This window comes from Serinus canaria, chromosome 2, assembly GCF_022539315.1.
Source record: "Serinus canaria isolate serCan28SL12 chromosome 2, serCan2020, whole genome shotgun sequence".
NCBI classification, from domain to species: Eukaryota; Metazoa; Chordata; class Aves; order Passeriformes; family Fringillidae; genus Serinus; species Serinus canaria.
In genome coordinates, this window is record NC_066315.1 from 9,864,459 (window position 1) to 9,888,659 (window position 24,201).

The 24,201-nt window shown below is 37.1% G+C and overlaps 1 protein-coding gene across 2 annotated transcripts in view; it reads right to left on the minus strand.

Moving 5' to 3' along the window:
* ESYT2 (extended synaptotagmin 2) overlaps positions 1–24,201 on the minus strand; it is an 80,360-nt gene that overhangs the window by 18,123 nt on the left and 38,036 nt on the right. For both annotated transcript variants that reach the window (XM_030226770.2, XM_030226773.2), the window contains exons 5-13: positions 23,814–23,886; positions 22,820–22,909; positions 11,663–11,718; positions 6,824–6,944; positions 6,022–6,198; positions 5,518–5,600; positions 4,241–4,289; positions 3,523–3,612; positions 2,889–2,984 (exon numbers count right to left, since the gene is read on the minus strand). In XM_030226770.2, coding sequence (XP_030082630.1) covers positions 2,889–2,984; positions 3,523–3,612; positions 4,241–4,289; positions 5,518–5,600; positions 6,022–6,198; positions 6,824–6,944; positions 11,663–11,718; positions 22,820–22,909; positions 23,814–23,886 — 835 coding nt within the window. The remainder of the gene's footprint in view (positions 1–2,888; positions 2,985–3,522; positions 3,613–4,240; positions 4,290–5,517; positions 5,601–6,021; positions 6,199–6,823; positions 6,945–11,662; positions 11,719–22,819; positions 22,910–23,813; positions 23,887–24,201) is intronic.

Here is a 24,201-nt window from a genome sequence, read left to right on the forward strand (position 1 = left end):
CAAAAGACTAGTCCAGATGCTCTCCTCTCTTTTAAGTATCCACACCCAAAGTTTCCCTCGTAGATACTCTTAGGAAGATGGAAATGGAAGGAGAAAGCAGAGTGATGGGATTGTGGCAGAATGAATGCATAAGCAGCTTTACTACACAGAAAAGTTAAGGAAAATAGTCAAAGGATTCCAGAGAAAACAGCAGGTAACAAAAAGTAAATATTTCTCATTACAAAGAGTTTCATCCATTAAATGACTTTCTGTAGCACAGCAAGGTGGAATGCTTTTTGAATTTTTTTTATTAATTATCCAAATATATTAATCCACTTTCCAGGCTCACTCTTGTAGTTCAGATTTATATGGCAGATCCAACTAATGTTTACTAACATAGAGACCAGCCTTCTACACCATTTCTATTTCTTTTCCAGATCAATCATCCCAGTGTGCCAGAAACTCACAACTGTGATGCAAAAGAAAGGCCTGTGTTTGTGGAAACTCAACACTGTAACTCCAACAAAACAAGGCTGAAGGCAGTGACCTAAAATGTACCAGTGATAAGCATTCACTTAAGGCAATTTTCAAGGTAATAAAAGTAATTATTCATTCATGTAGAAAACATTTCACTGTAATGTTAAAGTGGTGCACAAAAGTCTTCAAACTATTAATAAGGGTTCAGTGTAATTTTAACCATTCTCTTTGAATTCTCTCTTCTCCATAAATACAAGCAATCCAAGAGATTAATTTGCTATTTCTCTACATAACCCCTACCACTGAACTTGAGCAAAACATGGAAAAACCAAATTTCATGTTTAATCTTGTAAATGTTGCTCCATATTAGAATCCTATGGCCATTAAAAAAGCTCAATTTACTACAATAACTGCAGCTCACGTAGAAGCTCCATGACATTGTCTTTCTAGAATGTACAGGAGCCTTTTCAGTTCTCCTGCATAAAAAAAAGTATTCCCATGGCATTTCCCCCTATTTGACACAACTGTGAAGCCTTTCTGTCTCTGGTTTTGGAAAATTTGATTTAACACAGTATCATATTATTCTTTTGTAGTAAACTTGTACATGGAATTTGCAATTGTTCTATGTTACTTTCTAGTATATCCATTACAACACTGGAAAGAAAATTACTTGAAGTTAAATATTGAGTCATTTGTTGCAACTGCTTTTCTGGGCTGGTAGAGGAAGAAAAAAAGTAAGAGGATTAAACAGGTCCCACACTATGACCATCATTCTCAACCCACCCAGGCAATTCATGTACTGTAGACAGAATATCAAATGCAGCAATAGGAAATTCAGGATGCTGTCCTTAAATCTCCCAACTGGTCTGCTTTGTGCAAAGAACTCCCCCTTTCTGTGCCCTAGAGTTTAGAGATCTACTGATTAAATGCACTGAAGTTAAAATACTGTCTGCAAAAATAGGCAGAAGTTGAGACTTGCAACCTCATCTTTCCAAAGGAGGGAGACAATGTTAGAGAATGTTTGTTTAAAACAAAAAAATTATTTTATGACAATTAATTTATGACAAAGCCTCAGTATTTGCTGGAGCATGTAACAGAGAATCAGAGCTATGTGGAAAAGACTGGAACTGGTGCAGGAGAGAACTTTATATGACTTATTTTTAATAAGAGGCTTTAGTGTATTTTAGCAAACATTAAATTTGTTGCTGTTCCAGTAAAATCCAGTAGTTGAACACGAAGATACATAAATTGGTTCAGCTGAATCTAGTACATAAAACAGATGGCAAACTTTTTCTATCTGTTGCTCTACTCTGAAACTGATGCTAAGCACTTAATTCTATTCTGTTCTGTTCCTGCTTACTCTGTACTGCAGTAATTCTATTTTTTTTCTGCTAAGTTACAGATTTTGCCTGAATTCACTATACAGTGAGGTTAAAAAGGAAACATGAGGATCTATTCCAAATGAGTTTTTTTAGGTTTTAAAATAACCCAGAAATACTACTTCCAAACTCTGCTCTATACACCCTGGAACAGACATGAAATCACTAGTCAGTCATGTAAATTGTTTGGGCTACTAAAGTTTCATTTGTTACCACTATGACTTAACTTAATTTTACCCTAAATTTCAGCAGACAAATCTGCAAAATGCATGCAAAAAAATCCAAAGCTTGAAAACTGTATTCTCTGATTATATTTTAGTCATCACTTGCAGAACCTGTCATCTAATAGCAATGCTGAAAATCAGCAAAACTCAGTTAAGTCTCATGTATCTGTTTATGGTAGGGTTAACTTTATTACTGCTATCAATTACAACCAGCAACAGTACTTTACTAACCTGAAATAAACTCCAAAACAAGTTATTTCACAGTCCCATAGGATAAATCCATAGGGAGAGAGAACATGATTTATTTTGCAAATTTAAGAGCAAATAAACCACCCTGCAAAAAACAATCTGATAGAACTCTCATACAAATATTCTGGCACTGTAACATCAACTGCACAGGACTGATTTTATAGTGAGGACTTCAGTACCTCCAAATCTCCAGCAGTACCCTAAGCCAAAGCAAGCAAGTTCCCCTGAACTTATGGAAGTGGGTTGTTTCCCAGTTAGTTCCTTAAAATTCCTCATGCTAATCCCATACTGTGTATAGAAAACATCATAGAATAAAAACATGCAGCCTTTCAAGTCCAGGAAAGGAGCATTCTTTAAAGAAAAACCACACTGATTAAAGAATAATGTTTTATTCACTATATAGCTAAAGACTATGCTACTAAAGAAGTGGACCTTACATTACACATCTTGAAAGGAGAGGAATTATAGAGAAGATGGCACAATGTGTGTTAGTAAAGCAGTGTCACACTACCAAGCAAGACATGCTGGGAGTACCCAAGAGACTCTGTGACAGAAGGGTATCCATGAGAACATAACTTACAGGCAGATTTCTTGCTGAGTCCAAATACAGAATAAGCAATGCAGATGAAAGTCCATCATTAGCTTGGTCTTTATCAGCTCTAATGCTTGTTAGCACCTAAAACAAAAACACACTGTAAGCTTTCCTGGAAACCAAGTATTACTATTTCTGTCTCATTTCTGAAAAAAAAAAAAAAAAAAAAAAAAAAAAAAAAAAAAAAAGCTCCCAAAAAGCAAACATTCACAAATTCAGAGCATGAAGCATAAAAAGTAAGTTTTCAAGACTCATACAGACACTTCAAAACCATTTGCATGGAAATTTGCACCCCATTTCCTACTTAGTGTTTTAGATTGGACAGATTGTAATATCATATCCATCTTAATCTTCCAGACTAATGAAATATCAGCAGATATTCTCTGTAACATTAAGAGAATGTTAAACAGTAACATTAAGAGAAAAGAAGAGAACCACAAAAGCATTTGAAAATCTCAGGTTTGAGATTTCTAAAGACAGACAGCTTGGAATAAAGCTGTTTCTCCAAATTCACAGCAGCTAGAGATCTGGTTACATACTTAACAAATAAACAAAAAAAGTCACAACAAAATCACCCCAAAACAATTAAGATTAGAAGGAAAGTAATGTGTTCCTTTAATACCTTGTCTAGATTGTCAGCAGTTGGCATCAATGTGAGCCATTCCAGTTTTAAATGCAACTTTCCTTTGGACACTTCATCCAAAGTAAACCACTGGAAATTAAGCAAAGTAATGTGAAATAATCTAGCAAACAAATACATGATTGCAATTAGTTCTTCAGGACATTTAGGAAGCACTAAAGTCTGCTAAGAATCTCTCAGAGCTGAAGTCCATATAACCTGAAAAGATCTGATCCATTAAAATGTCGTATTTTGCAGGAAGTATTACAACACAGAATGATAAAACCACCCAGACAAACATTATGCATTATATGATAAAAGCATCTTTAAAATACCAAGAAAATTCTTAAGTTCTGTAAAGATGTTCTGGGAACACAACCCTGCACAACGTTCCTACAAAATCTCTTTTACATATAGGACAAAACTGGTCTGCCTAGCAATTAACTGCTCTCTTGCAAAAAAAACTTCTCACCAAATACCTAAGTTACTATTTTTTGCATTTGCTTAAAACCCCAAGACCTAAAAAGAACATCATTATTTTCAGATTTCACCAGTTTAGATATCTCTTAAGCTACAGTAATGATCATCAAGTCATGTATTTCTACAGCATTAAGGTTATTCTTGCACATACAGGAACTGTGCCCAGGAAAAAACAATCCAAGACCAACAACATGTACAACACATGGGCCTCGTTCAACCAAAACTGACTGAACTTGATTACCTCGTCTAGAAGACGCTCCTTTTCAACTTCAATTAAATCAATCATCAAACTAGAAAAATGGAGAAAAAAAGGAGTATATTAGCCAAGAAACAAAAGATCTAGCACAGAACTCAAGCACCACCCTGTGCTTGCTGAGTATCCACTAAGACCAAAAGAGGAGAATACTATTCTTTTAGCACCTAAGAAAAGAAGGAGCAGGGAATGAAACAGCTGAGCAAAGATGAGTGCAGGATAACAGAAAAATACCTACACTAGAGCCCATTTTGTAACCAAGAGGGCAACTGGCACAATATAACTCACACATGTATGACCCAACTCTCAAAACAGAGCACATCCAAACTACCCACTGCAAATAGCACCTGTGACCAAATTCATGTTTTGGCAGTGTCTGGGAGAATTCTAGTTCACACAAGCTAAAAATGTAACAGGTAATGAATCTGCTAAAAACTAAACAGAGCAGACATCTGCATGCCAGTGCATGAACATTTGTCTGGCCTTTTATCAGTACTGATTTACACATTATGTCACTTCCTCCTCCCATCACTTCAGTGTAAGATTAGGGAAGTGCAAAGAAAAAGAAGCCTTTGTACTGCCTACTTCTTAATTTTAATGAGAAGTAGGTACTGTTGTTCCTGTTAAGAGAGAAAGAGCTGGAAAGGCAAAGGAGCTCTACTCTGTATGGAAAGCAACAATGGGACGTTCCAAAACTCTGCAAGAAATAAAGGTGACAAATTACTGGAGAAAGAAGCTGGCTAAACCCCTGAAATGTTTGTGAGTAAACACCTATGGCCTATGGACTCAAAGAGTGAGTCATGTTTGTAAAAGCATTAAAGTTTTTTTCTTTAATCAAATAGTTAAGATCAGCTCTGAAGAGGAAAAACAAACTCAAGACAGTCATTTAGAAGCTATGAAGATGAAGAAGATACAGAGTTATAAAACTATATTAACTTTGCCTGAAGAAAGAATTAAGACTTAGTGCTAGATCCCAGAGATGAAAGAAGCTAGGGAACAATTCTGGGTACCCACAATACTCACCTGTTTTTTTTAGAAAAGATGTAAACATATAGATGTGTATATACACACCCAAGCACATTTGCATATAAATGTATTTACATACATGAAGTAGTTAGGGAATTACTTACTACCAAGATAATTGATTTATAAATACAATTAGAGAGCAGAATAACTGCAATAAAATAAAAATAATAACTAATAAGAAAAATTACAATATTTAATCTCTTTCCAATACCTACAAACATATTCTCCATAACATTTACCTGCCCAGGAAGTCATCTTTATCTGGATCTTCATCAAAGAGCTCAATCTCTAGCTCCTGTCCTGGATGTTCATACACTAAGGCCTGGAAGTTCATTGAGAGGGCATTATCAGTAAAACTGACCAGCTTGGTTAAATGGCATAATAACAGTAAAACACTGAGCTGCAGTACCTTTGTACAATAAAATACATTAGTAAGAAAATGCTTTAAAAAATTGCAATTTAATGGGCAGAGCAATTTTGAGAGCTTTTCAGATAAAATTTGTCAATGTTAGCTCTAAAAGCCCAAACTACTGTTTCAGAATTATCGATGCTCAGTCTAGACAAAAAAGTATATAAATAAAGGGAGAACTTCTGTTTTGTTACAGAACTTTTGGCTTCTAGAGGAAGACATCAAGAAGCTTAAGGACACCCCCAAAATAATCTCTTTAACCAAAGAAAGAGGACATTTCTTCATTTGTTTCTTGCATAAAGAAGAACATACAAGGTATTTTTATTGGTTATACCTCATAAACTTCATTCCATTTTGGATTGAGATTTTCTTTGATGACCTTGCTTTGGAAAATTTGATTGCCCACACGGATGATTCCATAAGGATCTGACTTTCCTTTGACAATCCCTTTTAGATAAGTGTCTTTACCCTCTAGGTCCTGAGCTTCAATAAAGTGTATCCTCAGAACACCCTGAAAAAAGAAAAGATGAGTTTGTATAATAATCCGAAAGCTTCCATGTCATCACAATTTACACAAAGATGTTTTATAATTTCCACTGTCATTTCCTTAACACGAAACTTATTTTGGACATACTGTAAATAGAAGATATCAGTGATGATCCACACACTCAACAGACCTAGCACTCAAGAGACTCCTGAAAAGAAAAACTGTCATCAGCCATCAAACATGCCAGTTACATCAAGAAATATCAGGTTTCTGGAAGTGAGTTGCAAAAAAAAGAAACAACTGTTTAGTGAAGCACACTAAGAGTAATTTTCCATGAAACATAAAACACATGCTACTTTTTCTATCTATACAGTTAAACTAGATTGTGGCAATCTAGTGATTATACAAGTAATAAGCTTAAGATTTAAAAAATAAATGAATAAATAAATAAACCTTTCTTGGTGTTCTTTTGAAACATTAACTTCAAAGAAATTGTTTATAAATTAAAGTACTTATTATTAGTGATTGAATTCACAGCAACTTGTACCAGTGAAGTAACTGTACTTCAAAATTCCTCCAGATTGTCTTGAACAGTTACTACAGAAGAAACTGAATGCCCAATTATTGCTGTTAACAGAAACCTGCTTACCTTTGGTATAGGAAACCTCAGCTGAGCAATCTGCACTTCACTGACCAGGGGGACTGTAATTCTGTTTGGAAGGACCAAGTAGTTGGATATGATATCCAATATTATTGTATCTGATAAGCCACTGTTGGAGAAAAAGAATCCTCAGTTACTTCAAAATAATATTCCTTTTGCTGCTTAACAACCTAAATGGAGAAAATATTTGCCTTCCTGGGAGAGCAGAAGTCACATCTGGTCTGTAAACTTAAACTAAAGGATTCTTGCCCAAACGGCCACCAGGTGGAAGCAGCTGACACTGAACAGCAGATACCTCAGGGATGAATATCAAGTTCCCATTTCCCTGCCACAGTCAGATTTCCCCCTCACCCTTGCCTTTTAAAAGCAGCCTGGGCAAAAGGCTATTGCATAAGTGCTCTTGCCTCTAGTGCATACAACCGAGCAGATGGTAACTGTTTAATTACTTTTGTACTTCAATAATGATTTATCTGTCCTTGCAAGTTTGGCTACCCCTTCCTGTATTGTTATGAAACCACTTGTCCTCTTGAGCTGGGAGAAACATCACTTAAACCACAGACACACAGAACACAATGTGTAAACCATAGTAAAATGTAGCCTAGGGAAGCAAAACTGGTTCTGTTCAGTGAAAAGGGAGTGGCAGTGCAACCACACTGGTAATGAATCACATAAAACCCAACCCCACACCCCTCCACAAACACAGAGAAGAGAACAATTTTCTAGGCTACAAGGTCACCCAGCTCAGGTCTGAACTGACAACAAATCATTGTCAGACCAACAGCACTGATTGTACACATTGCCTACACAGGCAGAACACAGAACACAAGCACCCAGGGCATCCCAGGAGGATGTACAAAGGTTCTGAGAGGTCATTACAACAATACTTGAGATACTCTGAACTGCAGAGGGACATTCTCACTAAAGCTGGTGGAGCTGTGATTTCTCCTCCTAAATACACACCATGATTCCCTTTTTACAGTCTTTGTGAAATCAAGATGCAGATAATGTTTGATTACTTTGAACATTTTTTGGATGAAACACTTCTGTGTGAGCACCTTGTGAACTTTTCTAAGACTGAATCTGAAGCTGGGAATAGCTCTGACTCAGGAGCTAGCATATAAAAACACAAAAGCTGCAGTGAAACATGATATGTGTTACAGTTTCATTTGGAAAGAAAATGTAGTGGGGAGCAATTAACATTATGCTAGAGATGGGCAACAGAACAAACCCATTAAATACAATCTGGCCCACTAGAAATGCACACTGATTTTCATGCCAGAGATTTGAAACCTGAGCAGCCTGCAAGCCCTTGGCTGCCCACTTCCACTGGAAATCCAGATAACTACAACACATGATGGAACATGGCTGACTTTGCAATGGTACTCAGAACAACAGGAACAGAAGGAGCTCAAGGCTGCATCAAAATCAATGGACAGGTCTGTGCAGGCTGCTGGTTAGAAAGAAGAAGCAGTGGATAATGTTAAGATAGTGCTCAGAGGAAAAAACTTCTGAGTTAATTCACATATGCCCTAAAGAGTCTTCCTTCCCCTCCCTTTCATGCAGAGCTTATCCAATCAAATTCACAGAGGTTGTCATTCTATGTGAACCCTAGAAATTTAGTTTCAGAAAATTTTAAGACAAATACTACAAGATAATCATGTTATCTGAAGAGTAGCTTCACTTAGCTATCATTTTAACATACTGCTTTTCAAATTTTAAAGTTTCATTTTGCCAAATATCTCGCTTTCAATTTATGCTCTCTGAAACGAGCCAGGAAAATAGAATTCATTATTTTGTCAAGAGGTGACAAAAAATTGAAGATAAACATCTCAACCAGTCTTAACATTAAAAGGAAAAGAAAAACCAAACCCAAGCCAAAGTGGTGGTGACTACACAAGCAGCAATCACACTTTTCAAAATTCATGTCTAATGACAAAACTCTCATATAGAGGTCAGGTAAGCCTTTTTGTTCCTGCTTTTGTTAGTGTCCTTACTGGCAAAAAGAGAAAGCTCTGCCTTTATGCTCAGTCCCTTAAGAACAGATGACTAATGGAGAAAACCAACTGACAGAAAGCACAGAAGCTGTGCAAGGAAAGCAATGGTACCAGAGCTTGCCCTGCTCTTCTCTAGTGCTTCCTTAAGATCACAAACTTTATGTGATCACAGGCATAAATGAACCTACTCTGGACTAGCATAAGGTCCAGAGACTGACTAATGTTCAAATAGAGCTACAGCAAATCTCCTTAAATAAGAGAAAGAAACACAGCCCAAGCACTGGGAGAACTCACAATCCTTTATGCCAGACCCAAATCCCAGCTGATTCCAGAGGTCAGTCTCATAATTTTATCCCAACACTACATTGAATTTCACTAAAACACCTGAGAAAAATGAGGCAGCATTAATGATGCTTCACCAAGTTTTACACAGAGAAACTGGACTCCTAGAGGAGTTAGGGTATCTAACTCCTAGATACCCTAACTTTAAATATAGAGCTGAAAAACAACACTGAAGATTGTACACAACTAACTAATGAATTAAATTAACTCTAAAACAACATGATGCTTTCAAGCTGTTTAAATCTCATCTAGTATTAGCCAGCTGGGGTGCACCTGGATGCAAAGTATTCCTCATGAAAGCAAGGCAAAAATGACAATCTTTTGCATTTTTTGTTATCTAAAGTAAGTGGTCTGATCTATGGAAAGCAGAGACAAAACACTGCAAGCAACAGAGAAAGATGTGTTCATAAACCCTTATGTTGATGGATCATTAAAAAACAGCTTCCTAAGATCATAAAAATTTAGTCAATGATTCTATGTACAATTATTTTTTCAGTTCAAAAAAATGAAAGAAGTGTGCAATGTTTCATATATTTATTAGACTGCCTTCAAAAATTCAATTTCATTGCAGAAAAATAATTGTTAGTTGCCTACTCTTTTGTATTGCTCTTAGCTCTACTTAATTTTGATCAATTTTAATCAGCTGTGTATTTTTCCTGTGCTATCTTTATTCATACTGCAGAGACAGCAAATTTCTGACTGTACTGAGTGTTTTCACTGTATCTCAAGCAACCCAAACATCTTCCCATCATCCACATCCCCTCCTGAAAGCACCTGAGTATTCTCACAGCCTGGCTCCTCCTCACAGAGATTTTAATTCCACTTCTCCATAAGCTATACTAATGATGGAATATGAATTACTTGTGTGTGTCCTTCTCCTTGTGGAGTCATATAGGAGAAGCAATGAAAAAATTGTTAACAGCTGACAGGGAACTTCCAGCAGCTAATGCTGAAATTCAATTAGCAGAAGACATTTGCAGAGTACAAATAAGCACTTCAGTGTGCAGCCAGAAGTCACAGGACTATAAAGGTACCTGTGGTGGCAGCAATCTCTTGTTCATCATTGTTTATAACAACTACAATATGTCAAGCAGTCAGACCAAAATACACAACTTATCTATACAGATAAGAAAAACAAATCCAGCACTAAAGAAACCTCTTGGCAAGGCAGACCATGAGTCACCCCAGTTACAGTTACTATAGAAACTATACCAGTCTAGATGGCACTGGTTTGTGCATATGTGGCCAAGTTTGGTTGCTCTGGAAACCATAAACTTGAGACATTTAGGAGACTTTGTTTACATCTGAGGTTTTGTGTTTGCAGTCAGGCAAGTATGTAGCAGGATGTGAGTCTCAGGAGCCTAGTAAAGTTAAGTACTAAATGTAAATTTAGTCATGCTATTACAAAAAGGAGAATTATTACTCAGGAGCTGAATTTTGGAAGCCATTTTCTCTCACTCATCAAGAAAACCTTTTTCCTCAGAGACAGGCTTGAAACATGAGCAATTCTTGGAGCCATTAACCTACTTAATAAAAGTTCTAATTTCAAACTGTTCAGCTGGGATTCTATGCAATGGCTTCACGTGTCTAAGGAAAGCAAAACTCACTTCAGTCATGGAGTTGATTACTAAGGGATTAATTTAATACCTAAATTCAAACTCCTGTTTTGAAACAAGAAAAAATAATTCTGGAGTCAGCCAACTCTTGAGAGTATGGGATCTAATAAAAGGGGTATCACAAAATCCAAGTGTGTATCAGATCTACCATTATTTCCTTTGCCATTGTCTCCACATTAAAAAGCCCTTGGGTAACTATTAAAACCTGATAAATATGAATATATTATTGGACTTAACTTTATCAGGTTGTAATGATTGAAAGCAGCCTGATTTGCACCTCTATTGATGCTTTTTAATTTGGGATTTTATCACGTGGTATTTATTAGGAAAAGCTCTGAATAAGCTAAGCTACTTATAGCTATATACAATCAATATTTTGGTACTCCACTTGATCTTCACATAACAAACTGAAAGCTTTAAAAGTAAACACTTGAAGATATTAGAAATTTTATTTAGTTTGAATAATCTTAAGGTACATCTAACTACCTTTACACAAGCAAATAGAGATGGATTGGCACACAAAGCCAAGAACCAAGATGTCATGAACCCACTTGCATGAAAGCAAGGTGTCTTTCATAGGAGAGGGCAAATAGGAAATTCACAAGATTCTGGAAAGACTGAGAACACTAACAGAAGTACATTACAAATTATATTTTCAAAGCATTTTTAACAAGACCCACAAGATATACTTTTGTCATACTCTGACTTGTGGTGAAATCATTACCTTCTGCAAATTGAGCTATTTCATATAATTCTACATTAGGAGAGAACTGCTCAGAGTCATCTAATCTAGAAATTATTTATTTGATGGTCTTGAGATTTTCTGGGCTTTACTGGGGTGCAGATACATCATACACTGCTTTAGGAATACTCACTTCAGTCCTGGAACATCCAGAAGATTGGTCAGTCCAGTCCAGTTAATTTCCAAAAGCTGTGAATTGCAGAGAAAAGAGGGAGGGGGGAAAAAAGGAAAAAAGAAAAGCAGCTTAGAATTGGTAACACTGAAGAAATAAACAATTGTTACAGATTCTGATCAGTGGAGAATTAAACAGTTTCCAGGATTTTCTTAAACAAACAAAACAACCCTCTTCCATTCATAAGAATTTTTAGACACATTTTTTAAAAGTTATAAAAGGTTTCATCATTCTCTTATCCATTCTTTCACCATTCATATAAATACACACCCCCCTATATACACAAATACACAGGATCTACTCTGTACAACCCATTTAGAATAATGAAATGTGCCCCTGTTTTCTGGAGAAATATTTCTGGAGTCACCATAGACCTGTTGGAGATGAACAGTCATTAACATGAATTTGCAAATTATAATAAACTGAAAGAATCCCACTTGAGACCAGAAAAAAAGAGATCTGGAAGACACAGCCAACAGAAAGAATGAAGAATTGGGATTAAGAAGGGGGCAGGAAGATGTGATAACAGCTTGTAAACACAAAAGGCTGTTTTCAAGGCACAAGTTCATTCTATCACTGATAAAGAAGAAAGGTATCAACAGGATTAGGTATCAAAGAGAGAAAAATCTTCAGAAATAATTAAAAGGGATAATTCATTGCTAGGTCATGCATATTTTCTTCACTGAAAAATCTTTGCAGAATATTATGCTGTATAAAGGTACCTATTCTCTTTCAAGATTGCTGACATTAAAAACCGATTTAAAACATCCTTTTGGATCCTATAATATTGTAATTCTAGATTACAAAACCAACAGACCTGAGTTCCCTTGGTTCTCTCTTCACTGAATTATTTCAATTGATGTCACAGAAGTTACTAAAGTATTTAAACAACACATAAACCCAAACCCACCCAGTTATCACCATGTTTCCAAACCCAACTCACCTAATCTAAGTATAACTGCATGAGAAAAGGATTTTGATATTCCTTAGTTAAGAAACTAATTAAGGTAGGTCAAGTAATTGCTAAAACAAAACAACAAACCCCTACAAGAACAAATGTATTTTTTCACAGACGAGAATCACCACTCTACCTTCACTTTCTTTTTTTAAAAATAGCACATACCATTCTTTTACAAAGAAGCTATTAATAGTTAAATTAGTGATTTCCTTTGCAAATACTTCCAGTAAAGATAACACATAACAGATTTACTCATATAGGAGCATTGTTACTTAATATACTTTTGAAATGGTGGCAAATATTTCAACAATGTTACATATGAATATTACCAGGCCTACCTGTAACAAACAATTAAGCAGGGAAAAAGGAAATCATTATCCTTTCAAGGAAAAATGTAAGATGTAATAACCAGATATTCCAGAACAAAAGGCAACACAAATCATGGGACCTACTGCAAGAATCCAGATGAGCACCATGCCCTTGCCACAAAGAGGGCTCAGGCTGTCCTGGGCCTTATGAAGATGATTAAGGGACTGCAGCATGATGTCATGAGAGATGCCCAGTACCTTCATTATTTTTGTGGCCCTCCACTGGACTTATTCCAGCATATCCCTGGCTCTGCTGTACTGGGGAACCCCACACTGCACTCCAGATGTGCCCCACTAGTGCTGTGGAGAATGGAAAAATCTCCCTCAACCCGCTGACAACGCTTCTCCCTCCTACTGCAGCCCAGGATGCTGTTGGCCTTCTTTGCCATAAGTGCACATTTCTGACTTTTCTTCCCCTTTCTGTCTAACTAACAGCCCATATCTTCTTCAGCAAAGCTGCTTTCCAGACAGTCAGCCCCCAGCCTGACATGGGAGACAGGGTTATTCCTCTCTAGGCACAAGACTATACATTCCCATTTGTTGAACTTTATGAGATTCCTGTTGCCACATTTCTCCAGCTTGTCAAAGCCCCTCTAAACAGCAGTACAACCATCAGGTGTATCAAGCACTCCTTCCAGTTTTAAGCAAGCTGAGAGCACATTCTGTCCCAGCATCCAGGACAGCCATGAATTTGTGCTGGCCCCAGCTTTTACCTCAGGGTAAATCACTACTGATGGTTCTCCAGCTAAACTTCATGTTGCTGACCACAACTCAGTGAGCCTGAAGAGTTTAGCCACTTTTCAACCAAGCTGCCCATGTATCTACTCTGTACTTAGCAGTTTAGCTGGGAGGATGTTCCAGAAGGCTGTGTCAAAAGCCTTACTGAAGTCAAGGCAAGCTGTATCCATAGTTCTTCCCTCATCTACCCAGCCTTCTGATCACAGAGGGTTACTGGCTTGGTTTCATGATTTCCTGCTCATGCCTCCCTCCTGGCTACTCCCAATCTCTTTCTTGTCTCCTCAACCTTACCAGCAGGAGGGAGCTCACCACCTGAGCCCCTGTGCCCTTGACCTGCCTCCAGAGCCATGCTGCAGTCACCTTTCATGCTTTCCAGATCTCCCCTGAAGTGGTGTTGATCCCCACGTGGAAGAGCAGCAGTGGGTAACGGTCTGAGGCCAGACAAGCTGTAACAACATGCTGAACCTGAGGTCCAGGCAAGCACAAACCTCAAGAGAAAACAGCTCAGGATGGCACATGGGGCCAGGAGTCTCTCCGAAGTGACCACCTCCTGCTTTCTCCTGGTGCTTCAGTGCAGTTCAAGCTCTGCTGGCTTGGATGCTCCCAGACTGTCCTCTGCTACACTGGCCCCAAACCTGTTCCACAGCTGCAAATCTGCAGATGGGGTAGGAGTCATCTTCCTTGGGGAAGAAAATTTCCATCTTTCCCCATCATGGAATAATTCCACCCAGTAGTTTCTCCAGAAAGTCAGAAATTCTGTTTCAGACATCCCCTCTCTACAGAGAGTCACCCTATGTGAGGGAAACTCAACTCAGACTAAGCCATCTACCTGATCATATACATTAGTTATGGATGAAACCAGACTGTAAGAATCTAAAGGGAAAAAATTCTTCAGAAGTTCTACAGAGATTGCTGACTTCCTTGACTGATTCCTTCTCTAGGTGAAAGCACCAAGCTATCACTAGCTGCAGGACCACTTTGTATTCAATGTCTTTTTTAAAGTAGCTCATTTACAACCACTTTTGCCCACTTTCTATTAGAGTACTAACAGGTTTTTAGTGAGAAAAGGTTAATGCTCATCTATTTATGGAATACTAGCAAGGCTAAATGGAAGTAATACCTTTCAGAAGAGAATAAGGTCTTAGCTACAACCCATACTGTATACTGAACAGTCTTTTTTTTCTTTGAGGTACTGTAATTTTTTTTCTACATGATTATCAATTCAAAGCTATGAGATTTTTAATTTCCAAATGTAAAAAACTCCTTGTGGAAAATAATTTGATGCAAAATGGATTCTTTTACACTGGTATGCAATCCTTAGTTGTACAGTTCTACAAAAACAAACTGTGAACTAGAACACAGAACATTTTAATTTAGGAAAACTAAGATTCCACTTTAAAAATTAATTGTGCAAATTATTGGTATATGTTCTCAAATCTCCTCCTTATCTTAAATCTGAAAAAAAAAGTTAAGAAATAAATAATTGAACCAGAATGAAAAGTCCAACTTAGTGTGAATAATTTCAGTTTTAAAGTACTTCCTCAACCATGCACACCCACAGATGTTTAAGTAATATAGCAAACAAGTAGCTTGGTAGTAGCTGATAAGACTAACCACAAATTGAGTATTCAGACTAATTCTCTTGTTCTAATCACAAGTTTTGACTGTACATTATGAGACACTTTAAAAAGCTATGCAGTCTACCAAGGTTCTAGAAGAATTAATTTTATACTGTTTTAAGACAAAGAACCCATTTTATTATATGATTTATGTTTTCTTTATTCATAGGCAAAATAGAAGGAAATGGACACCATAAATACCTTCCAAAAGTGGTCCCTATCATGAGGTGCTCATACCTGCATCCTGTATTTAACAGTTTTATATAACCATGTTTTCAGATTAAATAGCAAATGAGAAAAGGTTTGCATTTCCTTTTTTTGTTTTCATATTTTGTTCAGTGTACTGCATACAGCAATTAACACAGTAAGTCCTGGGCTGTCTCCTAACAGACTTCACTGAATAAATGCATTGAGCAATGCATGTTGAAATTCAGCATTGGGAAACATCTCCTGCATAGGACTGAAACTTTTATCACAGTGGTTTCTGTATTAACTGCCACAGCCCAAAAGAAAGCCAAGAACAACCAAAGAGATGCCACTGAGAAGTGACACTCTGCATTGATGTGACTAAAAGCATTTCAAAAGGTTGTAACACAGTCTATGAAACAAAACAGGGCCTACGGTACAATTTCACTGTCAATATTTTGATTATTACACACCTCTGCTAAAAATAAGCCTACCCATTCATTCCATCATCTGTCCTTACAGCATGAAACATGGAAAAACAATTACACAAAAAATCCGAGATGTCTGCCATTAAGAGTGGTCATCTAGAAAAGAAATACATATAATGCCAGAAATTCTCTTCATCCACTTAATCTACAGGAATAAAGACAAAGACCAATCTCAGAAATGTTCAAAAAATCCTCTTCCATTTGAAGCTGAAGCTCAGAAATTAAAAAAAAAAAAACTTTATTACAGCTAAGAACTTTACAGGGTTATTTAAAAAGATTTGCAAATAAATCTTAAGCCATTAAATGTTTTGGAAGGAATAGGAGCCTTCAAACTCCTGCCAAAATCAAGGTTTCACTGTTTGGGCTTTTAAGGTAAATTCCCCTGTCAAATAAAGTTTGTTGCATTTGCCCCCCACAGATCTTCCTTTCCAGTTCTACCAGAAGCACCCAGCAGTAAAGCACACTATAATCTTGGTCTACAGGTATTAGAGAGAAATGTTTGTTTTGTTTTCTACTCTTCTGGTTTTTTAGTGTTCTATCTCTCCCTGTCTTCACTGCACCTTTCCTTTCAATGAAGCTGTTTCAAGTCTGCTCTTGGTTTCCAAAAATTATCAGTCCTGCAATAGATACACTCTTTGCAACTTAGGTGTTTTCCAAAAGGCAACTCAGAAAAAAAAAATCCTTTTATCTGCAAAAGTACAGAAATAACACTGACAGCAGACACACTCACAGCAGAGTGAGAAGAGAGGAGGCAGAAAATTTCTTCATAAGCAGGAGAGAGCCCCCAGCCACAGTCCAGCAAAATAACAAGAGGTTTTCATTCTGTATTTTGGGCACTGCCATGCCATGACTTGCTGGAGAAGAACAGGACTCCCTAACATGTGTTTCTGACAGAATTGTGATTCTTAGAGCAATGTTGCCATCATAACTAACTTCAGAATCCTTTGGAGAAAAAGGGAGCAAGCAAAGGACTCCCAGCTAATGAATCTTTTATGAAGCACCAAACCTAAAAAACCTTCCATATTTAAAAAACAGCTTAACAATATGATTTCCTCCTCTGTCACCATTTTAAGCAATGCATAATTCTCTTAGTTTAGCTAAATTCAGAGAATGCCAGCTGGTTCTCTGCAGCAGAACTAACAGAAATATTTTCCAGAACACTGGAAAAACTGCGTGCAGAATTTGTAAGTAAATGAAATTCTGCCAGAAGCCAGAAACGATGGTATTGTTCCACAACACATTGTAACTAGAGGTGATGTTCCTTGCAGACTCTACCAACCAGCTCACTGCACAAAGGCAGGATTCCAGACACTAGTTACACTTTCCAGTGAAGTAGTCTGTGTGTCTTGTGACTCAAACTTCTTACAAATCTTCCTTTGCTCAGAGAGGTGAAAACAAATTTCGTTATCTGCCTGAAAGCCAAGAAATTCACATCTTCCCAAAGCTCTGTACTGAGAACCAATGCAAGGCATACTTTGGAAGAGGTTAAAAAATCAGATTAAAAAATAAAACTCTTCAGCCAATAAGAAAAGATAGGCTAAAAACTAATGAGCATCTCTATACACATTGGGTGCTCTCAAGACCCTAGAAACCTTTACAAAGGGAAAAATACCTGCTAGAATGTAGAATACAAAGGACCATAAATAAAGTTCACAGAACTACAAAAAGCAGCCTCTAAACACTGCCAACCTTGTGGCTTGATTTGGCTGCCATAAACAAAACTAATTCTCAGAAGAGAAGCCACAGAATATTTTAAAATGCTGATTAACAACTTCCTGCTAAATGATTTATGGAAGTGTAAGGCTTTTGTAGGAAAACTTAAGCTCTCCAACAGGCCACGAGGATGCAATTCCATAGGTAAGGTGTGATTCTTCCCAGAAATGTCTTACAAGGAGGGGACTGACCTGCCCTCCCTCTACTGTTACTTGTGAAAGGCCCATGGTACAATTTGTTTGTTAGAGCAAAGCCTATCACCACCTACAACACTGAAGTGCTGGCATTGTTGTAATAATTTAATATGTAACATTATCCAGTGTATCTCCCAGGAAATACACAATAAACTCAACCTCAAACAACACTGCAGAGAGTAGGTGCAGTAGTGCTCCCACTGGCTGCTGTAGCAAACATGGCATATCTCTGCACAGAAATGGTGTTTAAAGTTTTTCAGTTGTAACTCTCTGAAGATGGCAATGCAACTGCTAGAGAGGTAAGATGTATACTTGAGGGGATAGAAGACACAGCAGGCAAGTGAGCTGAAGTGACCAGAAGCAGGATCACAGTTGACTTTGCACAAATCCAGTGCACCTGCTCCTCTCCATAGTGTCAGCTACTCACAGCTTTATTCAAGCCAACCCTCTCCACCTTCTCTACTCCTTCCTACCCTTCTACCAGTCTGCTTTTTGGTTCACACCCTCACAGCAGTCTCCTGACTTTAGTGAGCTGCTCAGGCAACTAAAAAACATCTGAAGGACAAGAAACTGGGCATTTCTTATGATGTTTAATATCCTGCCAGCTCATGCCCCTTAGCCAGCTTCTTCCAGCAGCAAAAGTTTCAAAACTGGTGTAAGAGAGACAACAGCATTGAATGGGAGGGCACAGGGAGAAAAGAATAAGGTACTGTGGAAACACCAACTGTGATGGCCCTTAAAACATCCCATTAGCTACCAAAACCGAAAATCACTGAGAAAAAAATGTAAGTTGTAGCAAATTTTAAGTATGCTGAGAAGCAGTGAAAATCAATCACTTCATAAGCAACAAGACTAATTCTTAAGAAATATTATTCTAACAGTGCATAAGCATTTATCCAGGGGTTCCACAAACCTGACAGTTCCACATGTTCTAGAGGCATTCTATACATTCTACATAACCACTTTTTTTTATTTCCAGCCATTTCACTGGACTCATTATGGCTGCAAGCACTTATTTTTGAGTCTAATTTTCATCAAGACTTATAATTTTGAAAGTCCCCTCCAGCCAGTTTTCCAAAGGCAGAGAATATTAAGTAAAATTAAGCCTTATAAAAAATTAATCAAAACTACAGAACAGCACCAATCTGTAAAGTGAGTAGAAGGAGAGTAGTACTCAAGTCAGCAAGTGGAAGACAAAACTGTAAATCTGAAAATGAGAGCTTTGGAAGAGCTTCCCATTTTTCCTGGAAGACATCCTGTTTTCCAGCCATTGTTCTTTTTAGAACATTAGTATTTTTATGTGTTTCCCTTATTGGGAGGGTTTTGGCTTTTATTAAGAGAAAACGGTTGGGTTAGGACACACCCTCAATTCTGAGCATGCCACTGGACAAGCTTTTGAAAATCACCCATTTACAGTACAACTATAAGCCATATAAACTTCTAATACTGAACAACAAATCAAAATAACTATGCACTGATTCATGCTAAAAGAAAAATAATAACTAAAACTTTGAGATCCAACTATCTGGTAAATATACATAATGTTAATATAGTGAGAAAATGCAAAGAATCTCACAAATCCTGACTGTTAATCCAGTGCCACCTTGTCTCTAGCACTGACACTCAGAGATTTAAAAGACCACTTTAAACATTAGAATTGCACATATTTCCCTTCCTTGATATGTCCTACATATTTGGATTTATAAAATAAGCTGATGAAACTTTTAGCACTTTCCTCACAATAACAACAAAATACAGTATATAGAAAGTTTCATAAGATGTAAGAGCTCTTGAAAGATCAAAAACTTTATGTATTACTCAGAAATATGAGACTGGTAAACTCATAGGCCATGTTGCCTTATATAGTCATTAAGTCCAGCAAACAGATGATACAGAGCAAGAGGAATTGTTGCCAGTTACTTTAGACTGGAAAATATGAGAACAAAATCTAATGCCTGCTGCCAGCTAATTCCTCTTCTCTTCTAACAAAAATATTTAAGAAAAGCTTTCTTTGGCTGCAGCCATTTGCTCTCTAGTAAGAGAACAGAATTTAGTTCTTGCTATAATAAGCTTTATTTTACATTTTTCTACTGAAGTTAGAAAAATAAATACTGAGAAAACACACAGCATTGGGGAGAGAAGTCTGTTTGGAAAAAGCTGAACAGCCATGGATAACTGTCAAAGTTATGGCCTATCTTAGATAATTTTTGAACCATTTACCCTTAGGTTTGCTCAGAAATTGACCACTACCTTAGTTTTTAAAGGAAAGGAGGGTGAAAAACACTTTTAGCATTATAGTAACTGAATACTTTTGGGGAGGGCCTGTCTTTTTAGTCCAAGCTGATACTCTGCTCTACCACCCTTTTTTTTGTCCCACTAATAAAGTGTCAGGGGTAGGAGAAAAGACAAAATTAGTCTGGACAGATGATTTCTCAAAGTTCACAAACTGATCCCAAATGAGGGGTGTTTCACTTGACTTGTTTTCAGTTTCTTTTCTCAGGTGCAAGCTGTCCTAGTTCAGCAGTTTGCAGATGCATCACACTTAGAAGAGTGGGCACAGCTACCAGAGTTAAAATCTACTGGAGAAGGCTCTGGGAGTATCAGAAGTGGAAGGTTTGGATACCTCCTACCAGGGCAGGATGCTGGGAAGCAGAGCTGAACCAGGAACTGCTTCTAAGGATTCCTGGGGCTGATCTCTCCCTCCTACCACTGCCAGCTTTCCTACCTCTCCCCCAGAAGGCACCAAACAGCAGCATCTGCAGGAGGTACCCCAGGGCAGTCCAGACATACTGGGTCAGGTCATGGCTCCAGCACAGAGTGCGTCAGAATGACTTTGCAGAAGGACTGTACAAAACAGAACTGAGAGAGACAACACAAACCACATCTACACAATGGAGAAATGCTATTCCTGCAGGGGAAAAAGAGGCAGCACCTCTGTCCACACAACTACACTGTTCTCCCTGCTCCTCCTAAACCAGAATGTTTGCATTTAACTTGTTTATTGGATGGTCCCTGGAATGAGCTGGGGACTGTACTGAGTAGGGGAGTTGTTTAGGAGAGGATTAAATAGCAAAATGATATCAGAGAGTATGCTAACAATTTCATAGTGCAAACCAGCATAAGACAGCATTCAATCCTTTTCAGGGCCATGCTTACTTTGTTAGAATAAACATGAAGATTAACAGTTGTCCTACATTCACTGCTCAGCCACAGATTAAAAATGAGGTGAAACTTAAGCAGACATCTCCTAGTGTTTAGGCTCACTTCAAAGAAATCTGTGGAAATCCAAATTTGGTTCATTCCAATGTACTTCCTCAACTATTTCCAAATAAGAGCAATGATGTTTTACCAATTTTGCATAAACTAATTCACTTTTACAAAAACACTGACTAAATCAGGGCCAAAATATTTCCAAATTCTTGCACATTTTGCTAAGATTTAAGTCTCCATTCCTTCTACCCAAGGACACGTGGTTTCCCAAGACAGTTGAAAACAGCCACACAAATACACAAGTGACGTAAGTTTTTTCTAGGCCACACATAAACATCTAAAACCAAACCTATTTTTCAACGTGGTAGCCAAAATTTATCACGGGACATTTGTTCAAAAGAAATGTATCACAAGAATGTGATTTCTTTGAAGAAATAACAACATACCTCCTAAAGCTGCTGAGGAATTCACTCTCACCCCCCAAGCCTAGATCAACTTTTCAGAGTTTCAGACTGCTGATGAAACCAAGTTGATGACTTTGTGATGCTTCCAAGTGTCTAAACCCATGCACTTGTAATTTGTGACCTGCCAGTCTGAAACTGGTAAACCTTGACATAGGAAGTTTTAATGTTTAATTAGAACATCTTCAAGGAAAGCTTCCAATGGAAAATATACTTTCCAGTAAGAGATGGAAACAATTAATTTCTTGAAAGAAGTCTGTGGAGCATAAGAATTTCCACGTTGTTTACATTTTTTGTTAGGCTTTTATGGAGACTTACTAAAAGTAGCACCAAACTTCAAAGTGCTGAAAGTGCCTCACACACACACACACAACATCAAAAAATTTTCCACCAGCCAAGTGCAATGTGTATTATGTTGTCCTTTATACTTTTATAAAAAGAGATTTGGTGAAGTGCTGTGCCTAAATCTGAAAGCATTTGAGAACTGTCCTCTTGTTTACACACGCCAGTTTGGCTGTATCATTTTCATACCAGCAAGACCTTGCTGGCCCACCTTTGTTTCACTGTTATTCCTGCCCAAATATGCACTTTGGCCTAGTGCATTTCCCAGCTGAACTCTGTGATCTTCTCTCTGCTTTCCACTTTTGCTGCTATCATGATTGTTTTGAATTCCAATTCCATCTCACTATGTGCTTCATCCACCCTGACACTTGGGTCACTGGTAAATGTAATGGAAATTGCCCACTTGCTATCTAGAAAAAACTTCACAGTAGGTGAGTAATTTCCCATTTTAATTTGTGCTAACACCAGCATTGGTCTTCTTAACAACCTTGCAGAGATTTTGTGAAATTTTAAGTTAGATCTACAGAATATAATGAGAACAGCAACACAAGCTTTTTTACAACCAATCTAGATGACATCTGTTATCTTTTCTTACCCAGAGGACTTGTAAGAAAAGTTTGACAGCTTTCACAAAACACACTTCCAAATTCCAAGGTACTTATTAACCATCTTGGTTCCTGCTAGCATTCATAAATTTTTCCAGTGCTTATCTGTCAAAGTTCAAGCAAACAGTAGTGATTTCCCAAACTCTTTCCTTTTACTGCTTAATTCTTGCTCCATCATTTTAAACTACCATCATCACTACTCTAAAAACACTGGAAAGGGAGATAAAAGAGCTTACAGGCTTCCTAAGGAAAAAAAGGGATAGTGCTCCAATTAGGGGCATGTCTCCAATTAGTGGTTCCAGGATAACCCTCATGGTGCCATGGATCTGTGAAAGGAAAAAAAAAAAAAAAAAAAAAGAAAGAGAGAATGAAACTTACTTTAGTTATATTTTAAATAAAATTTATTTGCTGGCAATGCTCACACTTCTAACTTATTAAATGTTTGCTTATGGAAGAATTTTATATATATATATATTATATACACATATATATATATATATATATATATATATATATATATATATATATATATACATATACATATATATATATATATATTTCTTTATATGTCATCCAAACCCCCAAAAAAAATCATTCAAACACTGAACAGTTATGCTTAAAAATTCATTACATTCATCTGTATCATGCAGTGTCATATTGGTGGTAATTTTTTCCATTTGTGAAGTAGATTATTTCTACAGCTCCACATAAACAAACGTGACACAAGAAGCACAGTGGCACCACAGGTACCAGAGCAAAAGCAGGTAGATGCTTACAGGTGTGTCAAGATACACATGCAAAAAAGCTAATTCTGCTCCTTAGGGAGAGATGTGTTATCAGAAAGTTCAGGCCATCTCAGAAACAAGATCAGAAGGCAAGGCTACTAATAGTAATTGCATCTAAACCAGAAATTCTGTGTGATGCTTAGGTATTACATGAAATAAAGTTTTAAGCTCCATGGTGCCTTTATAAACTGACACATCACATCAGCTTGATATGAAATTATTTCCAGCTTTTCCTGTAGTAAATGTTACATGTTTGTTCTACATATTAAAGGGATTTTTTTCTTATGTTAATACATGTTATTGAAAATCTGATGCAGTATCAATACTATTCAAATGAGAAGAAAAAGCTAGAAAAATTCACAATTACTGTTGCTTTCTTATAGATTTAATCAGAAAATAGTGATTTAGTGATATGAAAATCAAAAGAAAAAAAACTGAATTTCACCTGTATGCTTTTCACACCAGCTCTGCAGAAGTATCTCTTGATCTCCAAATCAATTTCACAGTTTCCAACAAAACTATAAAAGAAAGTATACATTTCACTTTTATGAACTAAATTGCAATAAACTGTTATTCTGTTTTGCAGTGTCATGACAATGGATTTTGTCTCCCAGTATACGCACAAAAAATGCATGTTGAAATATTGGAACATAAAACAATGTCAGTTTGCTCAAACATCCCTTTCAAAACATCACTGTCATCAAAATCACTCAAATTAATACCTAGGTTTGCTACCATCTCCAGAAGGATGCATAATATGAAAGAAGCAAGAGGCCCTGCTTTTGGGAAATAATGGACACAGAACTCATACTCCATTTCAGGAAAGCTCTCCA